Genomic DNA, 24,302 nt, shown 5'->3' on the forward strand with positions numbered 1-24,302 from the left:
AAGTCGACGATCTGACAAGATTTGTTGGAATAAACGAGTGTTTCTGATATAATAAAGCATATGCAATGTAATCTCGTGAATGGCCACTTTTGAGAACCCCTCCCAGGAACAGGTCAATTCGTATTGCTCATATATGAATTGTGTACGAAGGTCATTTCTAAAAAAATCTTGTCAAGAAATTTGAAATTCAATCGATGTTTTGAAAATATTTAGGTAAAACTGAAAATGCCCAAATGTTGGTACCCCCTGCAATCTGGATTTACTCCGGGTAGTAACTCCGAATGCAATTTTAAAAGCATTTTCGAATATTGGAATAATTTCCGATTCTCTTGCAAAAAATTGCATCACAATCAATTCAACAGAAAATGTTGTGGCCAATTGAATGTCGATTTTAGTGTATCGAAAAGGGTTTGCTAATTTGAAGGTTAATACACCTCGATACACTCTACATTCGAAGGGACCGCTGTCGAGCCCTTACCGTCTCGGATTGCTCTACGATTCTCGAACGCCTGGCGTTCTGCAAGCGAGAACTTCGTAATAACTCTCTCCTGTGATCACCTTTCACGAGAACCAACTCACAGCAGCGCTGTCACCGGGATTCAGCAGATTTCCAATGAAGTTTTTTGGTCAGAAGTCGGTGTCATTGCATTCATTACATAATAACATACAATAATTTGTGATTAGCCCACTTTTGATATTTTTTTACTTGGGCCGTTCTTGGACTGAACCCTTCCAATAAGATTGCATAGATAATAATCCAATCATTGACATATCAAGTTGCCACATCAATGATAAACTTCATACTACTGGTAGCATGTAAGTATTCTGTGAAGAGATTATCAGAACTCAAATCTACTCATCGATTTGGTGCACAATTTTTCGCAGGAAGCTGCATCTGCATACGAACATATACAACGTTTTCCTGATTTGGAGCGTGTATAGGGAAAACAGCTAACTGTCTTCAATATTAGTTTGTAAACAGACAGGCGAAGAAAATTGCTTCGTGAGAAAAAATGGGATCGTAACAAGCAAAAGAAACTTTCTGAATTATTCTGAATTGACGAGCTTCCGTTGTATTGTGCAGTCGAACGGGTTCCGAACTGGTGAAATAGATTTTTTTTACCATTCCAACTTCAAATGTCAAACTTCCGGTACGGTTTAACCTCAATTGAATTAAGATTGCACTTGCGATTGCAAGAAACAACTTTACAACCATTTTCATCATTTAATTTCACTTACATCAATCCACTGCTCGCCGGGGAAGACAACTATCAGTTCGGCATTTGCTTCCAACGTCTGGAAGTAATCCTCATCGTCCACCTCGGTTCCGTCCGAGTCCAGGTGGATGTTTGGCAGTTCGGGGCGGCCAAATTTTTCCGCTGCCTTGGCCCGGACTTCGTCCAGGGTGCCAGCGACGACGGCTTTTTTGATGGCACGGGTGACGTCTTTGATCTGTGGGGTTGGAGAAAGTGATTGTTGTTAGATGGATAGTTAATTTCTTGACATGTATAATATAGATTACGAACTGTGGAAAAAAATGTCACAAATAATTTTCAAGGAAATTACCAAAACTTTTGTACACGCGAGAAGCGACACTTAAAGGTCACGTGATTTGCTTACATGTCTGATTGGTCGGTGTCACGTCAAACCGTGACACCGACCAATCAGTCAGTGACAATTTATTGATTTCGAGAAAAATGGGTGTCAAGTTTGAATCGCTGTATTTTTGAAGTTTTCAAACTTTTACAAAATTTTATTTTTCCACAACATTTTGTTACTATTCAACAATATAATTTACTTTGACAATTATGTTTCTCCCTTTTCACTCGCACATGCTCGAAAGCACTCGATAGTCTAGAACCCTAAGCATCTTCGTCCTAAAGTTTACAATTCCATTCCACCGAGTCATATGATTTACAGAGCGTACCAAATTTGTAAAACATAAACATATATCGTTTCGGGTGGAGAACCATCTCAGTAAACAGCTGACTACGTGACTTGTAGCTAATGTTTTATTCAAATTCATCGCTTCTGTGCCATACTGCACCTGAGGAATTTCGGAACCCAAACTGTTCTGGCTCGAACAAACTTCCGTCTTCCACGTGTAGGACACAAGCAATTACTAACACTATGGCTTAGTGTATGCTATAGCTTACTAGCGGGGTGCCGGAACGACAGGTCCTGTTACGAATGCATAAAACTAATTTCCAAACTGAGTAAGTTCAGATGAAACATGGTTCTGTACCGTGGCGACATTATGGAGCTTTTCAGCGTTGTGCTACTATTTATTGTCAAATTTTAGGCATCGGGGAAACCAACCAACAGTGTAGGCTTTAGTTAAACGAGTGGAAATGTATGGTTGGGTGTATTGTTTTTGGCAAGGTCGAATGAGCCGAATGGTCACAATTTTTGCAAGATGATGTAATTTTCTACGTTGAGACGACGGTAGAGTTCTATTTTGGGATGAAGTGCGTTAAAAAGGAAGATGATTTCGCTTACGTAGCCTAATATGCGGACACTGTTGCTGATGACGATGTTACATCTTAAACCAACTTATTTATAACTAAAAGATAAAAAGACATTATTACACATTTTTAATTGATAATTATTTGTGAGCAAACAATATTTTATGGCCATTCGTTATCGAGCACTCAGTTGAGATAGAAGTCTTTTGTCATCGGTCCGTACACTCTATAGCGACAAATAGTGTTAATCCGCGTTCAAGGTTATTTACACACTCTGCGCCTAGTTGAGGTTTCAGTATTTTTTCCCTTCTTTTGTGTTTCTGTTTCTGAGTACCGTTAGCCGGTCAGTGAAGTGAAACAGTGTTCTTCTAGTAAGCCGTCTGGATACCGTTACATAAACAAGCTAAGTATTAGTTTTCGTTTCCCCTTCTTGGTTGTCTTAATAACGTGCACTGGGCAATAGGCCCGTGCAAAAATGACTTCCCCTGACGGCGGTTCATCTCAAGGTGAGATGGACGTCGAAATAAATCCGAGCTCGGCCACCGGGCCATTTGTGATCTTCTTTCGGACCAAAGAAAAAAGTGTTTGAATCTGTTACAGATTTCTCGAGTTCTGACGGATCGGTATTCGGCCGTGACAGAAATATCGAAAATTCGGCCTGATAAGCTTCGGGTGGTGGTTAACAGTTCAACTCAGGCAAACGATATTGCTGGATACGAGCCCTTTACGAGGGAGTACAGGGTGTATATTCCAGCTAGCAGGGTTGAAGTCAGTGGGGTCGTTTCCGATTCGAGTCTGAATTGCGAGGACCTGCTAAAATATGGGACTGGCTGTTTCAAAGACCCCATGCTTAAGCCAGTGAAGATACTGGAATGCAAACGTTTGCATTCAGCATCAGTCGCAGCTGACGGGAAGAAAACATACGTCAACTCAGACTCTTATCGGGTGACCTTCGCCGGCTCTGCCCTGCCTAATTACCTCCTTTTTGACAAGGTTCATCTACCTGCTCGCCTCTTTGTGCCGCGGGTCATTAACTGCACTAATTGCAAACAATTGGGACACACAGCCTCCCATTGTAGCAATAAAGCCCGCTGTGGGAAATGCGGTGGGAATCATGCGGATGATTCCTGTGGTAGAGATGTCGAAAAGTGCCTCTACTGTGGGGGAAACCCACATGATCTCCCTTCATGTCCCGCGTACAAACAGCGCGAGGAAAATCTTAAGCGTTCCCTTCAGGGACGCTCTAAGCGATCTTTTGCAGAAATGCTTAAGATAGCTACGCCACCTGTCTCTACGAACATCTTTACCAACTTGTCTACTGACGAAGGCGACTGTGATGAACCCCAGGAGGGGACATCTTCTGCTGTGCCTAGAAGTAGTAGAAAAAGGAAGAACATTTCCTCTTCCAAGCTTCGTCGTAAAGGCCAGAAGGTGTCTCTTCATGGTCCCCCTAAAATAACTACTCAAGGAAGTACTGGTGCAAAACCGAAGCAAGTCGCTCCCGGTCTCAGTAACCTGAGCTCAGAAAAGGAGTTCCCAGCACTTCCAGGAACATCAAAAACCCCAAGTGTTCCCATATCTCAGCCAGAGAAAGAAAACAGTGCTGGCTTAATAAATTTCTCTGACATTGTGGACCGTATTCTTACAGCGTTAAACATTTCTGACCCCCTTAAAAGTATCTTGATAAGCTTTCTCCCCGCAGTAAAAACATTCTTGATGCAGTTCACTGCGAAATGGCCCCTTCTTTCAGCGATTGTATCCTTCGATGGCTAATTCATCGAACGAGGTCAAGGATTTAATCACTGTTCTACAGTGGAATTGCAGAAGCATTATCCCGAAAATCGATTCGTTTAAAATCTTACTAAATAATTTGAAATGCGATGCATTTGCCCTATGCGAGACATGGCTCACTTCAGAAATAACCCTACACTTCCACGATTTTAATATTATTCGCTTGGATCGAGAAGACTCTTACGGAGGAGTACTTTTGGGGATCAAAAAGTGCTATTCTTTCAATCGGATCGACCTCCCCTCGACACCAGGCATTGAAGTTGTCGCTTGCCAAACCAGAATTAAAGGCAAAGAACTTTGCATTGCTTCCACCTACATCCCCCCTAGAGCCTCAGTTAGCCACCGACGGCTTTGCGATATTGCGGAACTCCTCCCCGCACCGAGGCTAGTTTTAGGTGACTTTAACTCCCACGGCACGGCATGGGGTTGCCTTCATGACGATAATCGATCTACCCTACTCCATGAGCTTTGCGACAACTTCAATATGACTATTTTGAATACCGGTGAAATGACACGGATTCCTGTCCCTCCAGCGCGACCGAGCGCCTTAGATCTGTCCCTCTGCTCGACATCGCTGCGGTTAGATTGCATGTGGAAGGTAGTCTCTGATCCCCACGGCAGCGACCATCTGCCAATCGTAATTAATATTGCTAACGGTTCAGGGCCACCGAATACAATCAATGTTTCGTATGACCTCACACGAAATATTGATTGGAAGAGCTACGCGTCCGCGATATCCGAAAAAGTAGAATCGACACAAGAGTTTCCTCCGGAGGAAGAGTACGGGTTCCTGGCTGGCTTGATTCTCGATACCGCGATTCAAGCTCAGACTAAACGCGTACCAGACGCGAATTCACGCGGGCGTCCTCCCAATCCATGGTGGGACAAAGAGTGCTCAGACGTGTACGCGGAGAAGGCCGCTGCGTATAAGACCTTCCGGGACGACGGACTGCCAGCTAGCTACCGACAGTACGCGATGGCGGAAACGCGCATGAAGAGTTTGATAAAAGCCAAAAAACGTAGCTACTGGCGCCGGTTCGTCGACGGACTAACGAGAGAAACATCGATGAGCACTCTTTGGAGTACGGCCCGGCGCTTACGAAACCGAAACAGTACCAATGAGAGCGTGGAATATTCAAACCGTTGGATATTCGATTTTGCCAAGAAGGTTTGTCCGGATTCCGTCCCGGCACAGAAGATCTACCGCGCCGCGTCCCCTCACAATAACGCGAACGAAACACCGTTTTCGATGGTGGAGTTCTCACTTGCTCTCTTATCATGTAACAATAAAGCCCCAGGGCCAGACAGAATCAAATTTAACTTGTTAAAGAATCTGCCAGACTCTGCCAAGAGACGCTTGTTGAATTTATTTAATAAGTTTCTTGAGGATAATATTGTCCCTCATGACTGGAGGCAAGTGAAGGTCATTGCCATTCAAAAACCAGGAAAACCAGCCTCCGACCACAACTCGTATCGACCGATTGCGATGCTGTCCTGTATCCGAAAGTTGTTCGAGAAAATGATCTTGTTTCGCCTCGATAATTGGGTTGAAGCAAATGGCTTACTGTCAGATACACAATTTGGTTTCCGCAAAGGCAAAGGGACAAACGATTGTCTTGCGTTGCTCTCAACAGAAATTCAAATGGCTTATGCTAGCAAAGAGCAGATGGCATCAGTTTTCCTAGATATAAAGGGGGCTTTTGACTCAGTTTCTATCAAAATTCTTTCTGAGAAGCTGCACCAGCATGGTCTTTCACCGACTCTAAACAACTTTTTGCTAAACCTGTTGTCTGAAAAACATATGCATTTTTCGCATGGTGATTTATCGACATCACGAATTAGCTACATGGGTCTTCCCCAGGGCTCATGTCTAAGCCCCCTTCTCTATAACTTTTACGTGAATGACATTGACGAATGTCTTGTCAATTCCTGCACGCTAAGGCAGCTTGCAGATGACGGTGTGGTCTCTATTACAGGTCCCAAAGCCGTCGATCTGCAAGGACCATTGCAAGATACCTTGGACAATTTGTCTGCTTGGGCCCTCCAGCTAGGTATCGAGTTCTCCACGGAGAAAACTGAGCTAGTCGTATTTTCAAGGAAGCGTGAACCAGCGCAACTACAGCTTCAATTAATGGGTCAAACTATTGCTCAGGTTTCAACTTTCAAATATCTCGGGGTCTGGTTCGACTCTAAAGGAACCTGGGGATGTCACATTAGGTATCTGAAACAGAAGTGCCAGCAAAGGATCAACTTTCTCCGTACAATAACCGGAACATGGTGGGGTGCCCACCCAGGAGACCTGATCAGGCTGTACCAAACAACAATATTGTCGGTGATGGAGTACGGGAGTTTCTGTTTCCGCTCCGCTGCGAACATACATTTCATCAAACTAGAGCGAATCCAATATTGTTGTTTGCGTATTGCTTTGGGTTGTATGCACTCGACACATACGATGAGTTTAGAAGTGCTGGCGGGCGTCCTTCCGCTGAAAAATCGATTTTGGGAACTCTCCTATCGATTGCTCATCCGATGCGATATCTTGAACCCGTTAGTAATTGCAAATTTCGAAAGGCTTATCGAGCTCAATTCTCAAACCCGATTTATGTCCTTGTACTTCGATTACATGGCACAAAATATCAATCCTTCTTCATACTATCCCAACCGTGTCAATCTCTTTCATGCTTCTGATTCAACTGTTTTCTTTGACACATCCATGAAAGACGAGATTCGTGGAATCCCGGATCACATACGCCCGCAAGTGATCCCAAGCATCTTTCATAGTAAATTTCGAGAAGTCGACTGCAACAAGATGTTTTACACCGACGGGTCAAGCCTCGACGGCTCCACTGGCTTCGGTATATTCAATCAAAACCTCACCGCCTCATTCAAACTCAATGATCCTGCTTCAGTTTACGTCGCAGAACTTGCTGCTATTCAGTATACCCTTGGGATCATTGATACTTTGCCCACCGATCATTACTTTATTGTCTCGGATAGCCTCAGCTCAATCGAGGCTCTCCGTTCAATGAAACCTAGAAAGCACATTCCATATTTTCTGGGGAAAATCTGGGAGCGCCTGCGTGCTTTGTCTGCAAGATCGTACAAGATTACCTTAGTTTGGGTTCCCTCGCATTGCTCCATTCCAGGTAATGAAGAAGCGGACTCTTTAGCTAAGGCGGGCGCTTTACAAGGTGACATATATGAAAGACCAATTAGCTTCAGCGAATTTTTCAGTATTACTCATCAGAGAACCCTCGAAAGTTGGCAAACATCATGGAGCAATGGTGAACTGGGAAGGTGGCTACATTCGATAATCCCTAAGGTATCGACGAAACCTTGGTTCAGGGGGATGGATGTGGGTCGGGATTTCATTCGCGTGATGTCTCGGCTCATGTCCAATCACTACACGCTGGACGCACATCTCCGGCGTATTGGGCTCGTGGATAACGGTATCTGCGCTTGTGGCAACGGTTATCACGAAATCGAACATGTTGTCTGGGCATGCGCCGAGTACTGTTCTGCCAGATCTCAACTATTCGATTCCCTTCGGGCCCGAGGAAGATCACCCAATGTCCCGGTTCGAGATGTACTAGCAAGCCGCGATATTCTCTACATGTCCCTTATATACACGTTCCTCAAAACCATCAATATCCAAATTTAAATGCCCCTATCTTTTCTCTTATCATTCCCAGAAGTGCCCTCTTCCGCCTACCGTACCCCAACGATGGTTTGATACGACTCCAAGACGAGACAAAACATCTGTCGAATGAACCAACAACACGAGATCTACAGTACAACATCACACGCGCAGCGCGGTGTGTTCCCGATCCGTATCTGAGCCGTACTACGAAATCGTCTGGAGGAACCCCTGCCGGCTCGAGGAAAACCGCCCGGCGTCCCAATACTTGATACATCCGTTCGAATCTGTAATCCTGGCCGTTGATTCCTGATGCCGGAAACTGAAGTTTATATTCCCCCCCCCCCCCGTTCAGTCTTGTCCACCCTCTCTCCCATGTCTCTGATACACAGATGTATGTCTTCACCCCCTTCTCCCCTTGAATATCTTCCCAAAACATATGTGCCCCCCTATCTTCTAGTGTTAGTTGATCAATCCATTCGAATCTGTAATCCTGGCCGTTAATTCCTGATGCCGGAAACTGAAAGTTTATATCTCACCCCCCCCCCCCCTTCAGCCTTGTCCACCCACCCTCCCATGTCTCTGATACACAGATGTATGACTTCACCCCCTTCTCCCCTTGAATATCTTCCCAAAATTTATGTGCCCCCCTATCTTCTAGTTTTAGTTGAACAATATTAAATCTCGTTAAGAAATGCGCAACAGTACCACTACTTTAAAATAGTCCTAATTAATTCCCCTTAATCTTGAACCACTCTTTCTAGTTATCTCTAGTTAATAAGCTTGTAAAATGTTCCGCTTAGTTAATAATTATTTTTTCTACAATCTCCCTTCTAAAAATCATAAAGTGAATTACTATACAAAGAACACACAAATGACCCGTCCCCCAAATCTTACGAATATTATATTATACCCTCTTTTATATGTATAAGTTAGCTGTGGTTTTTTTTTTTAGTTTTATTATATAAAACAAAATAATATTGAAATGTGTATCCCCCTAGTTTTAAGAAATTCAAAATGTAAAACAATGAAAAAATGGCACCTTTAAGCTAACGCATACGTGCCTTATCAAATAAACAAATTGAAAAAAAAAATATTTTATGGAGGAGAAACGGGTATTTGTGATGGACATCGTAATTAAATTGAAAAATTCACCATCTCCCCACCACTCCCACTGGTTCAATTCCCCATTTTGACATGTGCTGAAATATTTCATATATTGAATAATCATGTGAGTTCATGCAGCTTGCACCGATTTTGAAATGAAAAAATCACTAGGTAAGCCTGTTCCCAGAAACGACATGTTCCACTCATATTTTTTACTGAATCCAGCATTAAAATATTTTCCATGTCGCATTCTGAAGCATTCGTAGAGGAAATTCCTTCGGGCCGTAGAATGCAGCTGCATGCAGCTAGTGACGACAGATAATTTTAGCTGACAGGTAAGCGGAAGATGGATTGTTTCGCTCTAATGACGTTTTTCGGAGTGTTGAAAGTCCGTGAACGTGGCACAAGAAACGGGCGTGAGCACGAAATTATGCATTCAATTTGCCTTTTCGAGCATTAGTAAGCGGCATTTGTGCTGTTGCATTATCCACTGTTGTAGCTCGTTTGTAAATCAGCTTTTCGAGTTAAACGTGCGAACTTAATTAAGTTTCCTGTGAGGATGGATTACGTGGAAAAGTTGGTTTTCGGTGAAGCATTGATGGAGGAAGTTTACCTCTAATCCCACAAAACATCTCCTCACTATAGTAGGTGAAAGGACAATAGTGATTTCAGCTTATTTTGGGCAGGATGACGGATCCGAAATAGTCTTATGGCATTTTCGTTTTTGACAGGCACTACATTTGCTCAAGCTTGGGTGTAATCAGTCTATTTATCATTACATCGGTGTTAGAGATGGGCAAATCAGTTCACTTCGAAGAACCATTCCCGACTGAACAGTTCTGTAAAAAGAACTAGTTCACATGAACCGTTCATTCGTTCAGCTGATGGAAGATTCAATACAATGCTCTCACAGAATGATTTCTGCCTTAGCTGTTATATTTTTGTATGCTGACTGGACACACCAAGGCTGCGAGTTCTTTATGATGTATAATGACAGAAATCGAGAGTAAGAGGGAAGTTTTAATTTTGCTTGTGCGTCGTTCTTCGTCCGGCTCCATACTGGGAGATCACCGAAAGTGGTTTGTGGGACAACAAGTGAGTTCATTTTCATTAGTTCGCTAAAAATCGGCCCACATAATATGACCAACGGCTTAAGGTGATGTTCAGTTCATTCGTTTTGAAGAGAATTGAGAACTACCGTTCTTTAAAAAAAACTTCCATTCGCTCATTCTCTTTGAAGAACTAGTTCGACTGAACCGTTCGCGAACGAATGGCCCATCTCTAATCGGTGTAGCACCAGCTAAAAACGAAAGCTCTATTGGATCGTACACATTTGGAGCAACACCAGATGTTGCTTTGAACGGTTGTCCAAAACGATCGATAAAAACCTGTTTTAATCCACCTAGCGGTGCAATTGTGCCATTCTCATTTCTCTAAACTATGGCACGGAGGCTTTTTATCTTCAACATAATTGTGGAAATGTCCATTACATTCTTAGTACACATTGCACTTATACACAATAGCATGCCAGCCACGAACTTGATGAGCTACGTGTCGACGGTGAAACACTTGAAACAAAAAAATATCATACTCCATTAACCTAATCAGCATTAGATCAATGTTATCTGCTTGCTAACTCATTTTGTCATGCGGGGATGGGTATGTGAGGAGGACGAAAGTCCCATGAACGAACGACTCCCCAGCTTAAATTGGTATGCTTTGTAATATAGTGGTGGTTTAAAGATGATGGGGTTGAAAGGGAGGGGTATGAGGTGGTGGTCTGAGGGGTGATTTAAGGAGATTTTTAAAGGAGGGGAGTGAACAGTAGAGGGGGGTGTAACCCCTCTCCGTAAACCATCAACTACGCCCCTGTTAAAATCCAGAAACCTTATGCGAGTCGAAAAAAAAATTTGGCCCTCCGGGATTAGGTTGACGTTTTTCAGAGTGATTGCATAACCTTTCTATATGGGAAAGGCAAAAATGTGCAAAATCCAAAAAAGTGAATCTTCGTCAAATTTTTTTCGTGTTTGCATCAAATCTCGACGTTTTATGCACCTTGAATACATTTAGCATCAAAAATAAAAATTCTATTTTTAATTTTTCCTATAGTTTTTATGAGAAATTTCTGTGTGGCCGCACTCTGAAACCCGTAATTCCGGAACCAGAATTCCGATCGATCCAAAATTCAATAGCAGCCGATGGGAAGGTTGCACCTTTCATTTGAGACTAAGTTTGGGCAAATCGGTCCAGCCATCTCTGAGAAAAATGAGTGACATTATTTGACACATACGCACATACATACACACACACATACACACACACATACACACATACACACACACATACAAACTTTTTCCGATCTCGACGAACTGAGTCGAATGGGATATGACACTCGGCCCTCCGGGCCGGGATTAGGTTGACGTTTTTCAGAGTGATTGCATAACCTTTCTATATGAGAAAGGCAAAAATGTGCAAAATCCAAAAAAGTGAATCTTCGTCAAATTTTTTTCGTGTTTGCATCAAATCTCGACGTTTTATGCACCTTGAATACATTTAGCATCAAAAATAAAAATTCTATTTTTAATTTTTCCTATAGTTTTTATGAGAAATTTCTGTGTGGCCGCACTCTGAAACCCGTAATTCCGGAACCAGAATTCCGATCGATCCAAAATTCAATAGCAGCCGATGGGAAGGTTGCACCTTTCATTTGAGACTAAGTTTGGGCAAATCGGTCCAGCCATCTCTGAGAAAAATGAGTGACATTATTTGACACATACGCACATACATACACACACACATACACACACACATACACACACACATACAAACTTTTTCCGATCTCGACGAACTGAGTCGAATGGGATATGACACTCGGCCCTCCGGGCCGGGATTAGGTTGACGTTTTTCAGAGTGATTGCATAACCTTTCTATATGAGAAAGGCAAAAATGTGCAAAATCCAAAAAAGTGAATCTTCGTCAAATTTTTTTCGTGTTTGCATCAAATCTCGACGTTTTATGCACCTTGAATACATTTAGCATCAAAAATAAAAATTCTATTTTTAATTTTTCCTATAGTTTTTATGAGAAATTTCTGTGTGGCCGCACTCTGAAACCCGTAATTCCGGAACCAGAATTCCGATCGATCCAAAATTCAATAGCAGCCGATGGGAAGGTTGTACCTTTCATGAGACTAAGTTTGGGCAAATCGGTCCAGCCATCTCTGAGAAAAATGAGTGACATTATTTGACACATACGCACATACATACACACACACATACACACACATACACACATACATACACACATACACACATACAGACTTTTTCCGATCTCGACGAACTGAGTCGAATGGGATATGACACTCGGCCCTCCGGGCCGGGATTAGGTTGACGTTTTTCAGAGTGATTGCATAACCTTTCTATATGAGAAAGGCAACAATTCTTTTTTTCAATACTTAATGGCTTCCGTTTAATTAATCTTTTCGATCTGTTTGCCCCGGTGGATACCATTAAAAACGTCTTTTTAGATAGTTTTCACGACACCACCCGCGTTTGGATATGGTAAGACCAAACCGGTACTGAAGTGCGTCAAATTAGATTGTATGACGTGTTGTTGATGACCACATCACTAGTGTATCGGCAAAGAATCGGACAACCTCAATTGATTGATAAAAGAGAAAGAAAAGAGTCTGTTATGGAGAAGATAATTGCTTTTTCGCTTCAGATACTATGGTGCAGTCGAGTGCCAAGACAAAAATGATCCCCATGTTTGAAGCTTGTATGAGTTTTTCGACAATTAATACTAGCTCACACTTTCACCACTAGGTGGCACTACATGCATCAGTTTTTCACTAGAAGTGAAAATAAGAAAGATATTGCTTTCGTCTATAACTTTGTCGAAGATTACAAATCAATCCCACTTCGCAGAGAGAAGTTATTGAACTTTTAATGCAGTGATGTCTGAGTTAGTTTTGTATGCGGCCTAACAGCACATGGTTGTGAGGGATTCCAAAATAGGACCATCGCTGAATCGTACAAAACTTTGCAGTGTGTTCGGTTTACAAAACAATAAATAGTCAATTTTCAAAAAAAAAACGTAGATGTTTTTGCGTACATTACTTTCATAAAAATGTTGTTCAATTACCGTATTTCAAACAAAACTATTTGAGAACGAGTTACGGGGAATAAATACTTTTGCATGAAAAAAATGTGTCATTTTTCACAGAAACTAAAATGTATGTTGAAAATTTAAATTACAAAAAAACCATTTTTAAAATTTATTATATTTTGTCAACAAAAACCTTAAGAGAAAAGAAACATTTAGAATGTGATTGCATAATGGAGAACTTATCAGTAAATTTTTCGATAATGGTCTTACTGGAGCTGTAGAGATACGGTGTCGGCAGGTCTCCCCGTCAGAATCGCTCACTACAATTGCAGACGAGACGGGAAATAGCACCCACTAAAACATTGACCATTTTGAATATTGTAGAAATGACAGGAATTCCTGAAGGGTGTTCAATTAAAGATGAGAATTTTTCAGTCATGTTGCTAAAAAACAAAAAAAAAATTTTTTCAACGAATTCAGTATTTTTTATTAAAAACAAAATTTTTATTCTTCAAAAAAACGTCAATGAGTATTGGAGAAGGGGCTCTGGTCAGCCGTATGACGCAACTTAGTCGCGATGCTCTCACAAAAAATACGGACATCAACATGAAACATAGGCTTGGGGGTACGATAGGTCAGCCGTTTGGGGGCACTATAGGTCACTGCTGATCGTTAATCACAGTTAATCAATCACGTGAGTCGGAATGAGCAACTTTAATTCCACACTCTGGCAACGACGAGGCCACCGAAGAAGTCAATAGCAGGTACAAAGCCAGACGTAGCTGCCGAAATAACATGTGTTTTCAACATTTCATTTCACATTTTTCACATTATTTGCTACTTCAGATTTTCTTACTTGAACAACGTCAATTTAATTTTTAAATAATCTGTAGTATTAATACTCTTCAAATAAAAGTTGAACCAGTGATTTCCTAAACGTGTACATTGTTTAATTCAACCTCGAATATAGTTATTGGATTTAGCTTGAAAAATATTAGGCCAGGCATAAAACCATTACTACCGAAACGTTGCCAGATGTATAACCTTTCCATCGAGTGCTTGTTTGTCACAATCAGTGCAAAAATACCATCGCACGAGCTCGTCAAAGAAAACTGACCTCCTTGACCCCACTCTACTCTACATATAGCAAAAACGAATTTTTAGAAAATCAATCTAAACGAAGGGGAAAATGCGAAAGGTTATTTATACAGGTCACGCATGCTCGCTTATCAGTCGATGTTCACTTGCAAAACGAGCAACATGTTGACTTTATTGTCCAGACGGCACAATACGCGGTAGACGCTATGGCTTTTCAGCTTCGTTGGCATTTGCATACATACTCGCACCTAAGTGACCCAATCAAATACGAGTAGTTCACAAATAGAGATACCGTGTGTCCGTTTTAATCATTCGTCGCTCGAATATTAAACGAGCAACGTCGTGGCTATATCGTGCGGACGGTACGATCATTCATATAAATGCAGCGTTTCGGTTCGCACGGTGGAGTGGGGAGCGCACGATAGACTGCACACAGCAGGGAAACGGGTACAAGTTTTACACGGTTCAACTGTGTGCGAGATGATGCCGCCACTGAAGAAAATACATGAATTTCTACTATGGGATTTCAGCAGTGGTGGCATTGACACGTACATATTTGGACCGTGTGGGGATAACATGTTGATTTACAATTTTTTTTTCTTTGAGATTAACACCCTACGGTGCGAAATGTGTGTACTGCTTGTGAGTTGCGTTGGCATAAATTAATTTATTTTTCTGCTTGTGTGTGTTGGGTTGATACATGTTTTCGGTGGTTTGTGGGTGATGAGTCTATTGACACTCACGTTTGATTTTTCGACTAAGTGTGATGCTTGTTTACCACTGAGGCATAGGACATGTTTCTGTAGGTAGATTTTGGTTGGCGAGGAGAAGAAACTATGTTAGAGCAGTTTCAGTTTGTTTCAATAAGTTGCGAAGCTGATCTGTTGCGATTCTTGGTAATCAAGCCAGGGGTACTTCCAACTGACCAAGATGATTTTTATTGTTATTGCAGGTTTGCAAACATTAGTATTTTATATCAATCATGTTTCTTAGGTTGTATTCAGCAGCGTAGCGTAATACAAGAGTTTAGAAGTGTAATTGGAACGGAAACAACCACATCCCCAGTAGATAGATGATTTATCACTACGAGCAGTTTTGTTTCGTAAATCAAAACTGTTGCACGTTGTCGTTCTCTTTGATACTTCATTCAAAACACGTTTAGAACTGTGTTTATTTAGTTTTTTAGTTTTAGTTTTGAAAGATTGAGAGTTGGTGGTGCACGCTGTTGAAAGGTCCTATATTCTTGACATGATCGCAGATGTAATTTTTTGCTAATCGCCCATGCAAAATTTATATGATTCTATTTCGAATCGACAATCTTTAATATCGCAGAAATTCAAAATTTAAATGAATCTTACAGAATCTTGTCTTTTATTTGTGAGAAATAATTTCAATTTTATCATGAAAATTACAAATAAATTAGGGTATGTTACCATCAAACTTCTGATATTTGCGAGAAAATAAAAAAATAAGACCATGCCCATTTTTTGTTGTAACTAATTAATTACGAACACTACTTACAAATATCGTCCTGCAGAACATGTTTATAGTTTTAAAATGCTTGCATATTCCAGAACACTAAACGCGATGATATTGTTTTTTAATTTGAAAAAAAAAATCATTCAAAACGACTTACTCGGAGATTCCGATGACAATTTACGGCACAAGTTAGAAGGGAAAAACTTAAGAGTACTCTACTTCATTGTGGTTATGTCACTGACATTACCCACTCATCTTTTTTATAACCAGGAGCTTGTTTCTTTGACTTTGTGTCAACGCTTGCTCGTGCTGTTATATTTGGCGTCCCCTTAAGATAAAACTATTTGCCTTTACAAGGAATTTCATTTGCCTATAGTTTTGTATGGGCAGTAACAAATGTCCCCACATGGGGATCGTCAGTTCCGCATTTTTTCTAAGCCGATAGAGCATAACGATTTATCGTGGTGAGTGGCGAAGCTCTCTATAGTACTTCTGTAAAAAATGATTAGAGCGTTTTTAAGGGACATCATCCCTATGATTCTCTGCGTACTTCCCACATCGATCCCTATTACTACAAAGGTCCATTTGCTCGTATTTAGTGCAAATCTTGTCGAATGAACGTCTGCCTGTTGGGATGTTTGTACCGCGAAGGAGTTCTTAATTAGCTAAGCAGGTCACCCGATACAAATTTAAAGAGACATACAATTTTGTCGTCTTGTGCGATTACAAATCCAAATCCCCATTCAGTGGATAAAATTCCTCAGGGAAACTACCTTGTTTAAAATGTTGTAACTTTGTACTTTGAATTGTAACTGATAACTGACAACTGCATTGTAAAATTTTTCAGGTAAAATATTTTTCTTTCGACGAGAATGTACCACTTCTTGGTGTAAAGTGTCGTTAATAAACAACAACAACAACCCATTCAGTGGAGAGAAAGATCCTCGATCCTCCCTTCACCACACGCATGACCAACTCGAATCGGTGACCACACCGTCGATCTCAACTATGTGAACGGACATGTAGACGCGGTAGTCCTTCATTAATCACTTGTTGTCAGAAATATCATTTGCTTGCTTTAGACAGGATATCACATTTCTGAACTTCTTTGGGCGAACTTTCGAGATGTTCGACCACGGCTGAAAATTTCTGCCTCAGTTTTTTCGAAATCTAGCCGCTTTCAAAGACATAGTATCACCTGATTGTACGAATGTACAATATAAGATTAGCGACTGAAATTCACACGAAATGAGCGACAGTCAAACACGAACGAGCTTTGAACGAATCATTTGGAAATCCGGTTTCTTATGTTTTAAAAATTTCTTATCCAGTTTACACCTACACCGTGAATTGATTTCGCAAATTATCTCTCAAAAATGATCCGTCAGTCGTCTTCAAACACCTAACATCGAATGATCTTGCAGACAAATCTACAGTAACCTTATCTTTTTTTCATTTCACACACATTTAGTGTCTCTGTTGGAGTACTAACTACTAATAATTTTGATTTTCTGTGTCACATTCGGAATATTTTCTAAAAACTAGTTTTATTATAAAAGTTATGCATGCTTAAAAATTAAAATTTGGTAAAAAAAATCGTGTGTAAATTTTCCATCGGTATATTTCGGCTCCTGCGGACACTGCGTAAAGAAATAATATGCCCGGAGTACGTCTGCAAAGGACATTGAAATTTTGAGTTGATTTATAAACAAAACAAAGATAAAAGAAGTCAAGATAAGTTTACGTACCATTTCCACGTAATTATTGTTCGAAAGTCGAACTAAAAATGAAAGCCCATGTAAACACCAAAGGGGCGCAAAATTCAAACTCCGCCAAGGGCGCCAGAAATTCACGCTACGGCTCTGCCTTTAGCTTCTACTGGTTTTTTTCAGAAGACGCTCGAAATTTGTCAAATTTCTTTTAACAACGGAAGTTTAGGAATCTCAAAAGTATCAACAAACCTTGGTTCAAGGGAATTGATTGGGGTCGAGACTTCATTCGGGTGATATCTCGGGTCATATCCAATCATTATACGTTGGATGCGCATCTCCGGCGTATTGGTGTCGTGGACCGCTCGTAGTGATGATTATTGCGACATTAAACATGTTGTCTGGTCGTGCGCCTAGTATTATGGCGTTTGGTGGAGACCAAACGATTCCCTTCGGCCCATTTCCAGTTCGAGATGTACTGACTATCCTCGATCTCCCCTGTATGTCTCTTATATGCATATTTTTAAACACGATAAATATCAAAATTTAACTACCTCTTCGCTTCTGATTGATATGTTAACAGCGACCTGGGAATCTAGTCCCAAAAGTGCTCCCATCGGATCCAAGAAGGATCTGATTGATGATGTCCTGGTAGTGATCTTCCGTTTACCTAAAAATCTGCAAATTTGATTTCTTCTTTTACCTGTTATTGCTGTCCGCCCCCTCTTTGCTTTCCCTGTACGTTCTCTGCTATTCTGATGTTGGTATTGTATTGTTTATTTTGGGTTTTAACCGTTAGGTCACTCGCCCATGGATGTTGGTATCAATACTACTAATAATAATAATAATAATAATAATAATAATAATAATAATAATAATAATAATAATAATAATAATAATAATAATAATAATAATAATAATAATAATAATAATAATAATAATAATAATAATAATAATTGTTGTTGTTGTTGTTGTTGTTTATTAACGACACTTTACACCAAGAAGTGGTGCATTCGTGTCGAAAGAAAAATATTTAACCTGAAAATTTTTTCAATGCAGTTGTCAGTTATCATTTACAATTCAAAGTATAAAGTTACAACATTTTAAACAAGTTAGTTTCCCTGAGGAATTTTATCATACTCTCCTCATTTTTCCTATCGTTGCGCAGAGCCGCTCGCAGACTAGTCGACTCGATATCGTGCTTCCTTCTAGCGTCATCGTATTTTCTGCAGTGGAGGATCACATGGCGGACATCTACAATGATCCCACAGCAGTCGCACACTGGTGGTGAAGTTTTCTTTAGTAGAAAGTCGTGTGTTAGCCGGGTATGCCCTATTCGAAGTCGGGTAAGCACTCGCTGTTCAGCCGAATTCTCGCGGTCAGTCCATTTCCCTGTGTCGAATTTAACTTCGCGAAGTTTTACTTCAGTGGACGCAGACCATCGACGGCACCACTGATTTCGGATAGCTGTTTTCATTTGGTTGTTCGCGTCTGCTCCAGGAACGGCTATTTGCAAGGGGGCATTACCCCTGGCTTCTCCTGCGAGGCGGTCTGCCTCTTCGTTGCCATGGATACCAGCATGACCCGGAATCCAGCACAGCTTGATTGGACGGCCTCGTAACATGTTTTCAATCTGCTGAATCCACGGGTGTTGCGATGTGCCAGCTTCTAATGCCGATAAGCAACTGGCCGAGTCAGACATAACCACCAAATCACTGACCGTGTTATGTGTTGCTAGCGCCGTTTTGATTGCAAACGCTTCTGCCGAGAAAACGCTGCATGACGATGGAAGACCAACCGCTTGTTGGAAGTATTCTCCATACACTCCCACACCTACTGCATTGTCGTCTTTCGAGCCATCCGTGTAGACGATAGTTGAACGGTTGAAACGACCTGCTAGGAGCTCCTGAAAAGCAGGCCGAACAATTTCCGAGGGGTCACCAGCTTTCACACGTCTCTTTATGTCCCACACGATCTGGGGCTTGGGTTCGTACCATCTTCGTGCAGCTAAACGTGTACGAGTGCAAATATCTGGAAGAGGGATTCCGATCACCTCTGTCAGACGTTCGGATGCTCGATGTACCAGGGGGAGATCGGCATTATCCTTGCTTTTTCCCAACGTATGGATGGCCAACCGGGCTATATTTTGAAGAACGAGTAGGTCGAATGGTAGGGTTCCAGCTTCTGCCATAATGGCTACGATTGGGCTCGTGACGTATGCACCGGATGCAAACCTTACCATCCTGTTGTATGTAGGAGCGAGCGTTTGGATGACGGCATCTCCTCCTCTGCTTACATGTCCCATACCGTAGAGGAGTCGCGAGGTAACAATTGCGGACCCGATTTGCAGTAAAGAAGTGCGTTGACCACGGGGCAACTTGGCACCGATCATCTTCAAGATACGCAGCCTGGATTCACATGTCTTCTTCGTCAATTTACAATGTGCTTTAAAGTTGAGCGATCGGTCGAGATTGACACCGAGAGTTCTCAGCAGCGTTTGTGTCGGAACGGCTACACCATCTATCTTTATCGCCTGCATGGGTTCACGGCGTACGTTAGGGCTGCAATAGAAGATGCTGGATTTCGTCGCAGATATCGTAAATCCAACACTTCTCGACCATTTATCGACGGCTTTTACTGCGGCCTGAAGTTTTCGGAGCAGCGACTGGTCTTTCTTCCCCCACACAAGAAGCAGAATATCATCGGCGTACAGCAACACTTGTACGGAGTTCGGAACCACGCGGAAGATGGGTTGGATAGCCACGAGAAATAGTGTCACAGAGAGCACTGAGCCCTGCGGCACACCATTTTCCAGCGGATGTGCTGGCGACAAATGCCCCTCTACGTTGACCTGGAACGTTCTCTCTGCCAGAAAACTGTTGACAATGTTTATCATCCTTCCACGTATTTGCCATTTCTGCAGTGTTCGTAGGATGCCATATCTCCAGGTGGTGTCGTACGCCTTGGCCAAGTCTAGCGACGCTATCAGACAGTGCTCGTCACGGTCGGGTAATGACCTCTCCAACTCCGCAAAGTATGTGTCAGTACCCCGACCAGATCTGAAGGCATGTTGTCGTTTGTCGAGACGCCCGTTCGACTCTAGTTCGGTGGTTAACCGTCGGTTGACAATTCGTTCGAACACCTTCGCCATACAACTAGTTAACGTGATTGGACGGAATGCAGCTGGACCCGCGTCATCCGAGCTTGGCTTTGGAATTGGTATGATGATTCCGGTTCGCCAACAGGGTGGGAATACGCCACTGCGCCATGTTCTGTTGAAAAGTTCCAACATGGCAGTTTTCACAGACAATGGCAGTCGCCGAAGCATTGGATAGCCGATGCAGTCCGGTCCTGAAGAGCCACTTCTTCCTCTGTCGAGTGCCCACAGCAATTCATTCAGGGTGAAGTCCGAATTGTAAATATCATCGCTATCTGGCGAGAAGTTTATGCGGTTTCGTTCGGCCTTTTCTTTCTCCTTCTGGAACAACGACGAATAGCTGGAGGTTGCGGATCTTTCGCTGTAGTGTTGCGCCAGTTCTTCAGCTATTTCTTCTGGTTTATCCGTGTAACCATCGGACCGCTTGATGACAGTTGGGCGGTGTTGGCGTTTCCCTCTCAACGTGTTCACTGTCTGCCACATCTCCGACGTAGTTGAACTTGGAGATATCTTCGCGACGAAGTCTTCCCATGATTTTTTCTTGGAGTCATGGATAGACTTTCTTGCAGCTGCCCGTGATTCCTGGAAGCTTTTCAGTGCATCCGCTTTTCGTGGGTCCTCTGCTGGTATACGCTTCAGTGCTCTAAGTGCTTTTCTTCGATTTTTGATAGCTACTTTCACCTCCGGACACCACCACGGAACCGCTTTGGGACCGACTCTGCCGGTAGTGCGAGGTATCGCGGTGTTTGCTGCTCTAATCAACCGGTCAACGAAACAGTCGATGGATATTTCGACGCCCGGTCGAATAGCGTTGGCGGTCAATCGCTCGTAGGTTGTCCAATCTGCTTGGTCGTAAATCCATTTCTGTCTTTTCGTTGGGATAGTCGACAGTCCGGGAATGGAAACGAGAATGGGAAAGTGATCACTGCTGTGGGTGTCCGGAAGTGTTCGCCAAACAAATTTCGCAGCCACCGATTCGGAGCAGATCGAGAGGTCAATAGCCGAAGTGATACCGGTAGCTGGGTCAATCCGAGTGTGCGAGCCGTCGTTGAGGATGAGTAATCTTTCCGATAACGTTTTTTCGGCGATGAAGTGGCCTAATGCGGTAGATTTCGTAGAACCCCAGCAAATATGGTGCGCGTTAAAGTCGCCTAGTACCAGCACTGGACGTGGGAGCTTGTCGATGAAGTCACCCAACTGTTCTTGACACTGTTGAGTATTGGGAGGGACGTAGATCGACACCACCGTCATTTGCTGTGGCAGTTGGATCCGAACTGCGATAGCTTGTATACTGTCGTCGATATCAATTCGTTCGAATGGAACACCATCCCGAATGGCAAGACCTACTCCTTGTTGCCAGTATCGACAACTCCCAGTTTTCAGCAAAAGAGTGTAGTTGTTGCCGATGAAATCTGCTGCGACTACTCGGTTGTCAACTTTTGTTTCCTGAAGCGCTATCAGGCTCGGTCCGTATTCGCAGATCAGCTGTTTAAGCTCGCTGATGTTGGTTCGCAGGCCCCGAATGTTCCATTGAAGGGCGAAGCATCTGCTGTCTCGATTGGTGAAAGTTGCTGACGAAGACGATGTTGATAGCGAAGGTGATTGCCTGCGGGTTCTCGCCGGTGTGTTTCGTTGGTACCGGGACGTGGTTGCGCTGATTTCAACCGGGATATCGGTGCTATGATGCTTCTGCTGTTGTTGCGGTGTATCTTCGCCGGCGGAAAGCCAGGAGGAGAATTGCGAGGACTGTATATCTGGGAAGTAGGGACAGTCCTCTTCCCCCCGGTCGATCCCTTCATGATGAAGTGGGGAAGCTACTTTCTTCTCTTCTTCCCCAAACCGGTTACTCGTTCGATGCGTGCTGGTCATATCTGTAACGGGATAAACCGCAACAGAATCCGTTCGTGAGCGAGGTGGAATAGGACTGACCTGTGGGACGTCTAGCCCCACAGTGCCAGCCGCTGTCGAAACTACTACACGATTACTTCCAGAATTGCCGACAGCGACCGGCACTGGGGAAAGACTTTGTGTAGTTTTCGTTGTCTGCTTCGACGCTACTGTTGTGGTGACAGCTGTTCCATCTCGAAACGGATATCTCGATGGACCTTCTCCGGGCGACAGCGAGTGGTGATGTGGAAGGAGCGTGTCGTCGATGTTGTCAGTCAAACCTGGAAGAACATCAGAACAAGCAGTACCTGCAAGGGGATTGACAATTTCGGAACTGACCTGAGGAAGGTCCAGCCCCACAGTGCCAACCGCTGTCGTACAAACTACACTATTATGCTCACGAACACCGACTGCGGTCGGCACTGGGGATAGACTTTGTGTAGTTCTGCTGATCTCCTTCTGTTCGTCGATCGTGGGTTTTTGGTCTGCTGGTTTACAAGTTGTAGTGGTGAAATCGGTGTTCCTATCGGCCACAGAGGTGAATTCACTATCAACGGGTTGGGGTATGACGGCCCGGATAGTTCCTTCATCCTGCTGTGCTTGCGTTGGAAGGAGTACTACACTTTCCTCTCTTCCAAACCGATCTATCTCGTGGTCAGTATTCGTGCGTGGGTTGTCGTTGGTATCCAAACGTTGTTGAAAATGAAAATTATCGAAGAGGCTGGCTAGGAGGCTTCTCGGTAATCTCAATTTCATCGTCTGAATAATCCATGGTTTCGTTGGTGGTAGTGGTAGCGGTTCTTTTTGGTGGTGGGCTCAAGTCCGGTGGGGTTGTCGTGGGTTTGCTGAACGGGGTGTGTTGTTTCTGTGGTCTTCCTCGCTTCGAGTCCGTGTTAGTCGCTGGTGAGTTGTTCCTTGATCTTGTTATTGGCCCGGCTGTCTGGTTCGTTGGTTTTTGTTCTTTACTTTGCTGTGGTTTTTCTTGACTAGCGGACTGTTGTTTCATCTGGTGTATGTACGCTATCATTTGTTCGATTTTTTCATCCTTTCTTTTGGCCTCCGCCAGAAGTTTTGCGATCTGCTCATCCTTCCTCTTCATTGTCAGCTCCAGCTCTTTTAGTTTATTAAGAATTTCGCTCGGTTGCGCTGCGGCTTGGGCGTAACTTCCAAGATTTTGCTGTTCAGCTCGTTTGCGCGCTTCCGGGAATGTCAAATTGTCGCGGATTTTTATTTTTATGACCTCTGCTTCCTTTTTGTAATTTGGACATTGGCGGCTTGTTGGTTGGTGATCACCTTTACAATTTAGGCAGAACTGAGTTGCTCGACATTTTTCTTCACCTTGATGTTCTCCAGAGCAATTAGGACAACGTTGCGGACCAGGACAGCGAACACGAGTATGGCCGTATTTGAAGCAACCATAACAAAGCATCGGGTTTGGGAAGTACGGGCGGGTAGGGACGCGAAGCAAACCGATCTTCATGTATTCCGGGTATGTGGTCTTGCAGAAGGTCAAGATAAGCGCTGGCGTATTCACTCTTTTCTCCACTTCCTTTCGTGTAATTCGCTGTACACGAATCACACCCTGGCTTATAATTTCTTGCAAAACCTCCTTTTCTTCAAGGTGAATCAGATCGTAGCAGGAAATTACGCATCTGCTTACGTTCAGATTCGGATGGGATTCAACCACAACATCAGTACCGTCAATAAGCTTGGTCATCTTCATTAATTTGGTAACTTGGACTGGGTTCCGAACTCGAAGGGTATACCGTGTCCCTTGAGCTTCGGTATTCGCACCTTCAATTGGGCCCTCCAGCGACAACCTCCACCGATTTACCAATGACGAACGGGTTTCTTGGCAAAGGTAC

The 24,302-nt window shown here is 42.9% G+C and overlaps 1 protein-coding gene across 2 annotated transcripts in view; it reads right to left on the bottom strand.

Moving 5' to 3' along the window:
• LOC131690445 (DNA fragmentation factor subunit alpha-like) overlaps nucleotides 1–24,302 on the bottom strand; it is a 177,714-nt gene that overhangs the window by 49,434 nt on the left and 103,978 nt on the right. For both annotated transcript variants that reach the window (XM_058976220.1, XM_058976219.1), the window contains exon 2: nucleotides 1,240–1,452. In XM_058976220.1, the coding sequence (XP_058832203.1) occupies nucleotides 1,240–1,452 (213 nt within the window). The remainder of the gene's footprint in view (nucleotides 1–1,239; nucleotides 1,453–24,302) is intronic.

This window comes from Topomyia yanbarensis, chromosome 3, assembly GCF_030247195.1.
Source record: "Topomyia yanbarensis strain Yona2022 chromosome 3, ASM3024719v1, whole genome shotgun sequence".
Taxonomy (NCBI): Eukaryota; Metazoa; Arthropoda; class Insecta; order Diptera; family Culicidae; genus Topomyia; species Topomyia yanbarensis.